The 12,637-nt window shown below is 40.8% G+C and overlaps 1 protein-coding gene, 1 long non-coding RNA gene and 2 other non-coding genes across 10 annotated transcripts in view; 1 reads left to right on the top strand and 3 right to left on the bottom strand.

The window, feature by feature from the left end:
* TEX2 (testis expressed 2) overlaps nucleotides 1–6,441 on the top strand; it is a 92,986-nt gene extending 86,545 nt beyond the window's left edge. For 3 of the 7 annotated variants that reach the window (XM_036899944.2, XM_057501621.1, XM_057501620.1), the window contains 4 exons: nucleotides 21–146; nucleotides 1,546–1,755; nucleotides 3,675–3,795; nucleotides 5,077–6,441. In XM_036899944.2, coding sequence (XP_036755839.2) covers nucleotides 21–146; nucleotides 1,546–1,755; nucleotides 3,675–3,795; nucleotides 5,077–5,199 — 580 coding nt within the window. In that variant the 3' untranslated portion in view covers nucleotides 5,200–6,441. Of the gene's footprint in view, nucleotides 1–20; nucleotides 173–1,545; nucleotides 1,756–3,674; nucleotides 3,796–5,076 lie in introns of those variants that run through there. The other 4 variants (XR_005027632.2, XR_005027629.2, XM_036899945.2 and 1 more) reach the window with 3 other exon arrangements.
* Nucleotides 6,442–7,477: 1,036 nt separating this feature from the next.
* Nucleotides 7,478–7,609, bottom strand: LOC118919747 (small nucleolar RNA SNORA76). Its single transcript, XR_005027642.1, has one exon. It is a non-coding gene; the product is annotated as a small nucleolar RNA SNORA76 (small nucleolar RNA).
* A 26-nt stretch (nucleotides 7,610–7,635) lies between these two features.
* LOC118919740 (uncharacterized) lies at nucleotides 7,636–9,396 on the bottom strand. The gene is made up of 2 exons (XR_005027633.2): nucleotides 7,945–9,396; nucleotides 7,636–7,730 (listed from the first exon to the last, which is right to left on the bottom strand). It is a non-coding gene; the product is annotated as an uncharacterized LOC118919740 (long non-coding RNA).
* On the bottom strand, nucleotides 7,806–7,875 carry LOC118919750 (small nucleolar RNA SNORD104). Its single transcript, XR_005027645.1, has one exon. It is a non-coding gene; the product is annotated as a small nucleolar RNA SNORD104 (small nucleolar RNA).
* Nucleotides 9,397–12,637: the final 3,241 nt, after the last annotated feature.

The raw sequence follows: 12,637 nt of genomic DNA, 5'->3' as shown, positions 1-12,637 counted from the left end.
GCTGACTCTGCCCTGTTCAGTTGCAGGCCCAGGGCATACTGTCTGGCTGACAGTGATGAGGAATCCTCCAGCGCTGGCTCCTCCGACGAAGACGACGCGCCAGAGCCCAGTACAGGAGACAAACCACTTCTCCCAGGGGCTGAAGGGTGCGTGGAGCCACCTGGGGTCTCAGGTGCCGGTCAGGGCAGGTTGGGAGCGAGCTTTTGTCCCCTCTCCCCCCATGATCTTTCTTCCTCCTTCAGGTCAAGCAAATAGTTTTTGCATTAAGAACCCAAAGTCAGTGGCTTAAAATTCTAGGTCCCAAAACAAAAAGACCCATGTAGCTGCCCTTAATTAAGAGGGTTCTGACCACAGTGGCTTTCTAGGGCCTTGTGGAGCGTTGAAGGGCCTGCTAACCCGAAGGAGCACAGATTGTACACCACCGCCCCCTGGTGCTCAGTGGGAGCACTACTCCCCTTAATTTGCTTCTGTTGCCGCACTAGTTCCTGTAAAGCTGAACATTGAGGTGATTTCTTTGGTGAATTTTGAAAATGTGGGTCGCTTAGCTGATCTTTTGGGTCATGGAGTTCATTTTTCTGGTCTCCCTTTGTCTGTTACTTAGACTGTGGAATGACCAGAGTGTTTAGTCAGCCTCTCTGTAAGGATCTTTTAATTATTTAAACTGAGTTGAAGAAACTAAGATTATAAAGAAAGCAGGTGATTCTGAAACATTTGTAAGAAAATATAATCCTATTCACTTCTGAACTACTACAGAAGATGAAGAGAGAACCTAGATGTCTGAGGAGTTCATACTAAAGTTTGTATGCATTATTTAAAATTTACTGTCTTGACCTTAAGAATGGTTGCTTTTCCCTACACTTGTACACTTACTGCTCCTGACACTGTGGAGCTATGCAGGATTGTAAAAGGCAAACAACCTCTTTTCTTAGGGCTGTCTTATGGGAGGTATGACCTGATAAAAAACCTTGCTTTCTTAGCATGCCCACTCAGTGTAACATTTTTCTTTACAAGTTCCTAAGACCTGTGAAAAGTAGTTGCCACTTAGAGTTAGTATGCTGTCACCTAAAAGGCAGTCATTTATTTACTGTTTTGTGTCCCTGTCGATGCAGCATGATTTCTTATTTGCTGTAAAGAGATGGTGAGATTTTGCTAAGAAGACAGTAAATTTATATTCAGTTTTTGAGAGGTGTTAAGGAGGACAATGCGATGCCTTCTCTGCACTGTGAGAGGTTTGTCTAACTCTCCATTGCCAAGACTTGGGTTCTGTCTGGTGTCTACTCCTCCTGTAAAGCAGTTGTTCTCAACTAGCCACCGAGGGACATTAGCAATGTCAGGGCAGCGTGCTGTGGCCATACAGTAGGTTGAGGCCAGGAGTGCTGCCAAACATTGTGCAATGCACAGGACAGGAGTCACCCAGTCCAGAGGGTCAGCAGTGCTGTGGTTGAGGACCTTGGGTCTAAAGTAAGGTGAACAAAAAGCCACAAAGCTTTTGTTTGTGAAGGAGCAAAGTTTATACGAACACCTGTTTGTGTCCCTCATTTATAGGTATGTTGGAGGTCACCGAACAAGTAAGATTATGAGGTTTGTTGATAAAATTACCAAGTCAAAATATTTCCAGAAAGCAACGGAAACAGAGTTCATTAAAAAGAAGATTGAAGAAGTCTCCAATACACCCCTGCTGCTAACTGTAGAAGTACAAGAATGTAGAGGAACCTTGGCGGTCAACATCCCACCACCCCCAACTGACCGAATATGGTGCGTACGGGGGCTCTCAGCTATGGCAAGTGGGTCCCCATAAAAATTCCAGTCTGCTCACCCTTCTCATTATGGAAAGGACCTTCTCCTGGGCATAAGCACTTTCAGACGTTCTTCATGGAGTCTTAATGTTAGTTGTAAATCCAATTCTGCTTTCTTCTGTGAATGATTAATTCACATTTAAATGTTAATTCACATGCATTAGGAAGAGCTAAGGTCAGGAAGTGAAGTTTAAAGGATGAGCTCTCTGTATTCTTGGTCTTCCTCCTCTCCAAAGACCATTGTGTCCACCAGTAGGAAAACTGCCGTTTGTAGAGTTCTTCTCTGCCCAGCCTGGGGCATAACTGCTTCACCTGGAGGGTCCTCACCGCAGCCTGTGGAGATAGGCGCTGCTCTACCCCCACCTTCCAGCTGCGGGTCACGCATTGGGCAGAGGCCCACGTGCTTAGGGGATACCTCCTGCTGGATGTTCTGGAGGCAGGAGCTTGGGTGTTGCTAACTGTGGTAGGAGGTCTAGCCAAAGCGTTCTCATTGAATGGCCAATGGGTCTCAAGCCCCCCTGCACATCCCAGTCACCTGGGGACCTGATAAAAATAAAGATATGCCCAGCCTGGCCCCCAGGATTCAGGGCTTGGGAGACTGAGCCAGGATGGAAAATCATTGCAGTAAATTGTTCATGAGTCCAGCAGAAGAAAATCACTTCAGATCGGCATTCCAAGTCTTATAAAGTGTACATAAGCATATACGGAGGTTGTGTAAGAGACCTCATTGTACCATAAACCACACTCATATGAAAAAGATAGCTCTGTTGTCTGTCCTAGAGTGAAACCAACATGCTGATACCCATCCTCGGTGTTCAGAAGGGTTTGTGGGAAAGATCAGAAAACAAGTTTTGGATTAACTAATGATTTGATGATGATAGTGGTGTTTCCCAGTAAAAACTTAGTATCTTATAGATTTTATTTTTAAAGTGACATTTTCATGGTAAAAAAGAATAAGATTGGGGAAAAAAAACAAGAAAAAAAGCATCCAGAAATAACTATTGCTAATACTTTACAATCTTCAAATCCTAACAAAAAATTTTTTTTAGTAGCAAGTGTTGATGACAACATTTCTTTCTTTACAGTGGAAGATAAAATTAAAGGCCTCTAGGATAGTGCTACCCAGTATGTGCTCAAATGCTGAACTATTTCCTATTGATCCATAAAGATATAAGGATAGGTATTGAGAGTGTTTAAAAACATTTATAGCAACTTGACATTTTTATTTTTTAAAACATCGGTCCATGCAGATGAAGTTTTTATGTAGCTTGATAGCGCAGTCTCTTGTCTGGCTACTTTACCAGCAGTTCTGAGTGGCAGTCTGCTCCACTGGGAAGCCATAACAAGCCTGGTGTGGAGTGTGGAATGAAAACGCGGGTTATAGAACGTTTTGTATTTACGTATGCATATCAGGAGTCTGGGGAGAATTGACTCCGCTTCTCTCAGGTCCTGTCTTGGGGGTGAGAATCAGGGAGAGGCAGTGTCTTTCCGTTTCTGCTCTGTACACTTGTATTCTTGGGGATTATAAGGCATGTACACTACTCTTATTAAAATAGAAACAAAAAGGGTCCTTGTCATTTTAGGAACAAGAACCAGAAAACAATGCCCGGGTCGCAGACTTTTCCAGCAGCACTCACTGGCTTTCCCAGTGTGTCAGAGCTGCCCTCAGGTCATCGCAGCCCTCCATGCGGGCCAGGGACACTGGGAGCTCACCGCGCATACCTGCAGGGTTGAAGTATTTTGAGCGGATTTCTGACCAAGACAACATCTAAGTAGTTATAAGCCCTGTGTAAATGAGGAACGTTTGCTGTTGGTACCCATCCACTTCCTTTCTTTGCTTCTAAATGTGGTGGTTTATTACTTGTCTTCTTCCAAAAGGTATGGTTTCCGGAAGCCGCCATATGTAGAGCTGAAAGCGCGGCCAAAACTTGGAGAGAGAGAGGTGACTTTAGTTCATGTGACAGACTGGATAGAGAAGAAACTGGAGCAAGAGTTTCAGGTAAACCTGCAGTGTCCCCTGGTGTTCCGCCATGTCTAAAGCCCTGGGTGGGACCCAGCTTCCGGGCTTCGGCTGGGTCAGGATCTTGAGACTGATGAAACTATAGGCTCTCATACGAGGGAAGTACACATGTGATCAGACAGGTTAAAATTGTAGGTATTGTTTCAAAAACCCTGCAGCTTATCCACAGAACCCTATTAAGTAGTTCAGAGGACCCTCCAAAGGTGGGTTTGCTAAGCCAGAGCTCATTCTGCAAGCCTTTCTTCTGCATTTTGCCACCAAAGGTAATAGCAGTGGAGCCCTGGGATGAGCCATTTTTGTCACAGTCTTACCAGTATTTGAGGCACAGTTGTCTTTCAAGGTTTTATGAATTAGCAGTTTGTTTACTTGGTAATTAATTTCACCTTCTGAAGAAGACCCGTTTTATTTTTGCAGTAGTTTCAGTTATTACTTTTAAACAATTATATTATTATTTAAAAGCTATAGATTACCTGTAACTGAAAACCAATTTCTGAGAAGCTTAATATTACTACATGGAGTTCTTTGAACCTAAAGGAGAAAGACAACCTCGTACCTTCAGTTTTTTCTTTTTCCTTTTCCCTAGATCCTACATTAGGAATTTAAGTGGGTCATCTCTTTTAGGGGTGTTAGTGTACAGTGAGCGAAAGAAGGGATGAGGGGCAGAGACTGGTCCCTGGTATTTTTGAGACAAGTTGGAAATTGAAGGGTAATTGCTGCACCCCCATAGCTACCTGCTTTGCCAAAATTCACTTAATATAAACTGAGGTTATAAACAGGATAGGCAAAGCGCTATCGCTATCACTCACTGATGATCCTTCGGGTGTTCACTCTAGTAGGATTTCTTTTGTATATAGCTTTGTCTGGTTTGAAAAAAAATTAGCTTACATTTTGTTGCTAGGACCTAAAAGGATAGATTCACGTGGAATACGTGTTCTGTACATAGTAATTTGGAAATACTATGAGCAGCTTAAGTCAGTTCTCTTAAAAATGTCATTTATCAATTCATGAGTCATTGTATGTATAGGAAATCAGTCTGCTTCTGCCTTTGAACTGACTTACTGGGTTCTGTGTCAGTGCAGCAGTATGAGTCCCCAACTCCTTCTAAATATGGTAGAGGAATCAGTGTGGAACATACAGAAAAAGTTGTTTCATACATACTTTAAATATTGTATAAAGCCTAAAATTATCACCAAAATAGTGCAACAACCTGAGCAAACAAAGCATTCTCCCACACAGCTGCTCCTTAATTTCTTTCTGCAGAAAGTTTTTGTCATGCCAAACATGGATGATGTTTATATCCCTATAATGCACTCGGCCATGGACCCTCGCTCCACCTCCTGCCTCCTCAAAGACCCACTAGTGGAGGCTGCTGATCAGCTGTGATGGGTGAAGATCTGACGTTCCCAGTATTATGAGACCTGGCTCAACGTGTGGGGCTCCTGGCTGCCATCTGCTGTAGCACTGTGCCACAGCTTTCGCCCTCTGCCTGCCGGTGCCCATTCCACTGAGGTGTCAGTCATTCCACGCATCCAGCGTCTGGTGTCTGGATTGCCTACTGCAAAGCTTTGACTCAGCAAAAGAGACTGGGAGAATCATCACAGATTCAGAGGTTATAGATGACTCACACCCTGGCTTTTTGGCATCTACCAGTTTCTGTGGCAAAAGAGCACAAGAATGTGGCTGTACAACTGGAAGGCTTCCCTTTGCCTCCATGACTCCTCCACAGCTTTTCCTCAGCCAGTCAGGGCACAATGGAATGTTTTCTCACTCCTAGTTTGTGAGATGCAGACCTCCACTCCCAGATAATGTCAATTCAGTAACATGCTTAGAGGGTGGGGAGTGGAATTGTGGAACCATTTCATTGGTGATAAAGATACACGCATAGCAACTTACTTTTTTTCATATTAAATTGTGCTTTTGGAAGCAAGTAGCCATAGAACACTCACACACTAACACTCTCAGCTGGGGTGAGGACAGTGGGATTAATGTGAACATTAGGCAAAGCCATGAGATCAAACCATGCCAAGCCTTTTATCAATGAGGTACAGTCACCTGGTTTCTAATCCCAAATGTTTTCCTGAAACATGAGCATACATGAAAATGTCAAACACTGCACATGACTGCACTGGGGTGGGCCCAGAAAGCCAGAGCCACCATCTTTCCATTTGGCACGCCCTGTTTCTGGAAGCTTTACATAGGCATCTAAATGCTTTGCAATTTGTGGGCCATTTCCTTTTCTGATAGCCAAAATGGAGAACTACCCTCTATCATTGTTAGAGTGAAGACCGAGTTTGCTCAACATCAAACACTATATTTAAACTAATGTGACCTCCTTTAATGTTGCCAACTTTACTTTGTGCATTTGTGTCAGAATATTTAGTTTACAAGTTTGGGGGCTCTACGTGTATCATTTGCTTTGAGTACACTTAAAATACAAACTGTTTAAAGCTGAATTCAGCATCAAAATTACCTTGGGTAACTTTGGTAACGTAATGTGTGGACAAAGCTAATAGTGATTTTTTAAACAGCACCTTGCCTGAACATAACTGTAAAGAAATTAATATATTGAAAAAATGTATTTGAACCCTTACTTTAATTGCACCATTAAAACATTTGACTTAATTTGATCATTCCAGTCAGTGCACTGTTGTGATTTTTCATCTTGTACAGATTTACCAGTCCACGTCTTCACTGTTTATCATTTTTGTGCAGGAACTAAAGGCAAAGGATTAGATGCACTACCGTGTGGAAATTATACAACTCTACCCTACTGCACTTAATCAAATAGTATGTGGGCATCTACAATTGCTTGCATTGTTTCACAAAATAAATGTCAAATACTAGATAAGCATTTAAATTACTTCTACTGAATCCTGTTTAGGTAACAGAATTAACAGCTGGTACGGGGCACATGGGCCCTAAGCTGCTAACCAGTAGTTTGTTTCCTAGGTGATCAGATTACCCATCAGTGCTCTTGTAAGGTTGCAAGGTAGTTCTCACAACACCCTTAGTAGGTGCTATTAGCCTCAACCCAAATTTAAAAACCTGAGGGGGTCAGGCCTGCTAAGCTGCATCTTACACCTGCAATTGCCTAGTAATCCTGTTAACTGGGGGTCTCCTCCAGTTAAGCACCAAAGCAGTTTGACCCCGCACTTAGGCATCCTTGCCCTCAACCCATGCACCTTTGTACTCAGAACTGATGTGTATTTCACCAAAGCCCGAGATTGTTCGCCTAGAACCTAGATTAGGATTATTCTTTCATATTATTTTATGTTGTGCCCTGAAATGCATAAAAATGTAATTCATCTTCCCAACTACCCCGTTATTGTGAGCTGTTTAGGCTTAAACATTTGCCCAAAGCCTTTAGTCCCACACTTAGCACAAGATCCAAATAAACTGTTGGCTCTAAAGGGTATTTGTAAATAGATCGGAGCTACACCGTAGCCAGATTAAATCCATGCGGCCTAAGACCAAAGCCCGTTCCTGTCAAGCGTACCGTCGTCCTTAAAACTACCGAAGGCCATAGCATGATTCTCCTCTGCCCGCCCAGCAGACCCAACCAGGACGCTGTTAGCTTAACCTGCATGCCTCAGCCTTCCAAGGGCTGGGCTGAGTCGCCGCAAACCCCAGCGTAACTTCTGGGGCCTGGCGGCCTGGCGCTGCGTGTAGCTCACGATTAAAAGGGCGGCCCGCGGCAGGCAGGCGGCCCCAGTTATGCGCAAGCACGTGCTCTGGCGCTGCAGCCTGACCCCCGGCGCCACGCGCAGGCGCAGCGGGGGCTCAAAGGCAGCGCGCTGCGACAAAAAAACACCTTAGCGCTAGAATCAAACCACTTTTTATTAAGGGGTGCAGGAGAGGGTCGACCGGAGGGCTGGGATGAACGTGAGATCCGACGTTCTCGGGGCGGCCGGCAGCTGCAACGAAGAGAACGGAGAATGAGCGATTGTGCGCCCGCAGGCCTGTCTCCTCCCGACCGGCGCAGCGGCCCGGCTCAGACTCCAGTTCGCATCACCCGCATCAGCAGTCTAACACGTGCTTTGATTGGAATGTCATCACCGCTGGCTGCCCGCCCCACATCCCACCCTGGAGCCCCGGCCCGATCAGCCACGAACACAAACGGAACCTCACCTGCCCAGCTTCACAGTCGCGGAAAGACTGAGGTGGCTTCCCGGCTTCTACTTAAAGGAGTAGACAGGGTGGTTGGGCGGGCTTCACCACTACTAACCAATAGTAAGTCATATTTCAATCCACGTGCCCGCAAAATGGCCTCCTGATTGGTCACGCTCGCTGAGTCCTCCAGAGTATAGAATGGTCCTCATGTCAACCATAGAGATGAGAATCAAGGAAAGAGTTACCCAGTGCCTCGAGATCGTCTGCGTTTCTTTCCGCGTCTCAATCTCCGCTTGTAATTAGTTCCTGCTTCTACAGCGGTCAGAAGAAAACTTTGCAAACAACAGAACGCAAGTAATGCGTAACTTGTTTGAGGTATTCCATGCTGGGAGCTCGGTTTGGAGATGAGGATATAAAGATGACAAACTAATCTTGTTTCTGAATTCAAATTAACCTGTTACCGTAGAAAGAACTTGTGTTTGAAAGTGCACTGGTGCAACCACATACTGGCCTTGTGATGAATTCGCTCTTTGACCTTGATCACGTAACCTTTCGGAGACAACAGGAGAATAGGAAAATAGGAATATCAAAAAAAGTTGTAATGATTAAATGAATTAATGTCAATCGCTTGGCGCATTCAGATTGGTAAACAAAATGCATGTTTTTAAGAGACAGGTGTTACTGCAAAACTCATGTAATTGTAGTGCCTTAATAAATGCTAAAACAGAGCTTTGAACAGCCTGTTCTGGAAGCCCAAAGGAAAGGAAGCCTAACTTGGGGAAAATAATCGTGCTTCTAACTATTGAGTTCTCACAGTGAGCCAGATGCACTTTTCACTACTGGATAACGGGAATATGGCCCTGCCTTCTAAGAGCTGGGAGAGGGAACAGTGAACAGTCAGGATACCTGGTTATCTTTTATTACTGTTTTCCTTGGGAATTCTTTCCCTTTTTTCCTCCTAATTGGATAAGGAAAATTTGTTTTTTGTAATAATGAAACCATTTCAGTCTGAGTTTGTAGCAGAGTAAGGATCTTATGTTCATCATTTTCCACAGCCTTTGAAAATTCCTCTTTGGTTCCAAATCAATAAGTATTTTGTCAAGTGTTTTGTAACCTCTATATGATTATTTTTAAGCTTTTGTTATTTCAACATTTATTACATTGTCATACAGTTTCTGCATCGGGAAGTGAATTAAATTTTTCTTTGTGGCTGAGAATATGATCTATTTTTATAACTTCCACAGATCCTTGAAAGCGTTTTCACTATAATGTACAAATACTGACATGAAGTATTTGTTAATTCAATCTTTTTTTCTAATTCTATTGTCCAAATCTCTGTCTCTGTATTTTACACTTGATTGGAGTGTCTCAATTGTCACAGATTGATAGTGCTATGTTAAGATTATACTTCAAATACCAAACGCTGGCAAGGATGCAAAGCAACAAGACCTTTGTTTGCTCCATTACTATTAGGAAATGCAAAATAGTACAACCATTTTGGAAAAGAAGTTGGACTATTTCTTATATACGTAAACATACAAAAACCATATGACCTAGATGTCTCTGGGTATTCATCCAAGAGGAATAAAAATATATGTTTACACAAAATTCTGTACACAAATGTTCATTATAACATTATTCATAGTTCCCCCAAACTGGAACCACCCAAAAGCCCTTCAATGGGCGAATAGTAATTAATTGTGGTACAGTCATAAAACTGAATGCTACTCAGCAATCAAATAGAATTGATACACCTAACACTTTGAAGAATCTCAGACACATTATGCTTAATGAAAGGAGCTGAACTCAGACACAGTATGATTCCATTTATATGATATTCTACTAAAGACAAAACTATAGAGATTGAGAACAGATCAAAGTTTCCAGTGACTGGGGTGTGAGGACTCAAAGCGATAGCATGAGTGCATTTTGAGGGTGATAGGGTTCTGTATCTTGATTGTGGTGGTTACACAACTTAGGTATTTGTCAAAACTCATAAAAATTAAATCTTTAGGTACGCCCAAAAGATTTAATTTTAACTGTATGAAATTTTAAAATGTCATAAAAAATTATGCTTCATATATATATATATGAAGCATTTCTATTTGTTATTTCTATTTGTATATTCTGAGGCTATGCTCTTTATCTCATTTTGGTTTGTGACAGAATATTTTCATCATGGATTACATAAATATCTATGCATAAAATAAGGCTGTAAGCTATTTATGTTTTTTGCCCTGAGTTCATATTTATCTTACAGTAGCATTGCTGTTTGTGTCTTTTTTTGTTTGCCTGTCTGATAGAACTTTGCCCGTTCCTTTATTTTTAACCATTCTGTATTAATGTGTCCTTTGTATGAGACATGTAGTTGGAATACAGTGTTTAGCCCAATGTGATATTTTCCTTTTAAAAATTCATTTAAATGTTTCAGTATGAAATATATCTGCATACAGAAGGGCATATAAAGTATGTGTGGTTTGGAGATTATTAATAAATTGAAGATTCATATATTCACCACTTAATTTAAGAAAAATGACATCATCAATGACATAACTTTGAAACTCACCCCCTTCTGATTCTAGCTCCCTCCCTTTCAGAGAAAACTGTCCTTAATTTTGAGTTTGTCTTGCTTGTTTTTTTTAGCTTGACTTCATGTGTTTATTATTTAGTTTTGCTTGATTTTGAAGTTTATAGAAAGAGAACATACTGTATATATTCTTCTGTAACTTGCTGTTTTTATTGCTTAATTTTGGTGACATTAATTTTATATGTAATGCAACCAGGCTTACTGCCGTGTAACACTCTGGTGCATAATTAATTATACCACAGTTTACACTTCCGTTCTCCCTAGGTTGGATGTTTAAAATAGCTTCCAGTTTTTCCTGTTACAAACAAAGCTGCTCTGAATATTGTATGTGTGCAGAAGTCCCTTTGGGCTATATCTAGAAGCACAATTGCTGGGTGGTAGAATAGGCACATTACCAACTTTTTAGGTAATAACAATTTTCCAAGATGGACGTTCTAATTTACATTCTCATATTGACCTACGCCCCTCACCAATTCTTGATATCGTCAGGCTTTTTAATACATGAGCATAAAATGGTATCTCATTGTAGTTAAATTTTAACAGTTTAATATATTTGTAACTGATCACTCATTATTTAACAATCATGTTCTCTATAGTTGCTCTTTTAAAAATCATTTTTATATACATCCACAAATAAAAGGTACTCCTTAAGTGTTCATTAACCTGGGTTTGTTTTTACAAATATATACCCTTGTGCAACCTCCCCCACAATCAAGACAGAAAATTCTCATCACTCCAGACTACTTCCCTGGTATCTCTTTGCAGCCTATGCCCATCCTATCAACCATCCACCTCAGGCAGCCACTGGCCAGATTTCTGTTATAACAGAATGCTTTTCCCTGTTTTAGATATTCTTGTTAAGTGGAATCATCTTTGTACTCTTTTATGTCTGTCTTCTGTCACTTAATGTTTCTGAGATACACCCATGTTACTGTACCAGTAATTCATTCCTTTTTGTTGCTGTGTCATCTTGTTTTTCCAGTCACATGCTAACAGAATTCGGGTTGTTTCTAGTTTGGAGCTATTATGAATAAAGCTGTTATAAACATTTGTTTTGAAGTGTTCTCATGTATTTGTGTTCACATTTCTTTCAGGAGTAGAATTACTAGATTATGTGGAAAGTGTGTATCTTTAGAAGAAACTACCAAACTAGTTTCCAGAGTCGTTGTGCCATTTTACACTCCCACCAGCAATATATGAGAGTTTCATTGACTTTAAATCCCAGTCACCACTGGTATTGTCACTTTTTCTAATTTTAGCCTGTTTAGTAGGTATGTAGTGATACTGTGATAAACATTTACACTTTTCTGTTGATGAAAGATTTTGACCATCTTTTCATAAAAGTGTTTTTATGAAACACTTTTTTTTGGTAAAGTGTTGGTTTTTTGCCCACTTTCAAAATGTTTCTTATTAATGAGTCATATGGATTCTTTATATCTAGATCCTTTTTCACACATAAGTATTGTGAATATTTTCTCCCAGTTTCTCATTTGACTTTGTATTTTCTTAATGCCTTTCAAATGCCATTTATTTCTTTTTCTTGCCATATTGCACTCCACACAATGTTGAACAGAAGCAATTTTGATTCTTTCCCTTGATCAGTCTAGCTAGAGATTTATCTATTTTAAATTTTGTTGAAATCCAATTTATCTTTCTTTTTTTATGAATAGTTCTTTTGGTGTCATCATCTAAAAAATCTTTGCCTAACACAGGTCACAGTTTTTCCCCCCTTAGAAGTTTTATAGTGTGTGTTCTTTCATTTGGGTCTATGATTTTTTAGTGTGAGCTAATTTTTGTGTATAGTAAGAGATGAGAATTAGGTTTATTTGTTTGCATGTGGATATCCAATGATAAGTTTATTTCTTAACTCTGTATTCTTCTGCACTGATATTTTCTAGCTTTATGCTAGTACCATAGTGGCCTTTAAACTTTGGTTTTCTCAAAATTCTTTTGACTATTCTAGGTCTTTTGTACTTCTAAATATATTTTAGAATTAGCTCATCAATTTCTACAAAAAAGTCTGCTGGAATTTTGTCTGGTGTTCTTTGAATTCATAGATGAATTTGGGAAGAACCGACATCTTAATACTGAGTCTTCCATCCTGTGAACATGGTAGATTTCATT

The sequence above is a fragment of the Manis pentadactyla genome, chromosome 4 (assembly GCF_030020395.1).
Source record: "Manis pentadactyla isolate mManPen7 chromosome 4, mManPen7.hap1, whole genome shotgun sequence".
In the NCBI taxonomy this organism is placed as follows: Eukaryota; Metazoa; Chordata; class Mammalia; order Pholidota; family Manidae; genus Manis; species Manis pentadactyla.
The sequence above is the reverse complement of the archived record's forward strand: the minus strand, read 5'-3'. Positions and strand labels throughout refer to the sequence as shown.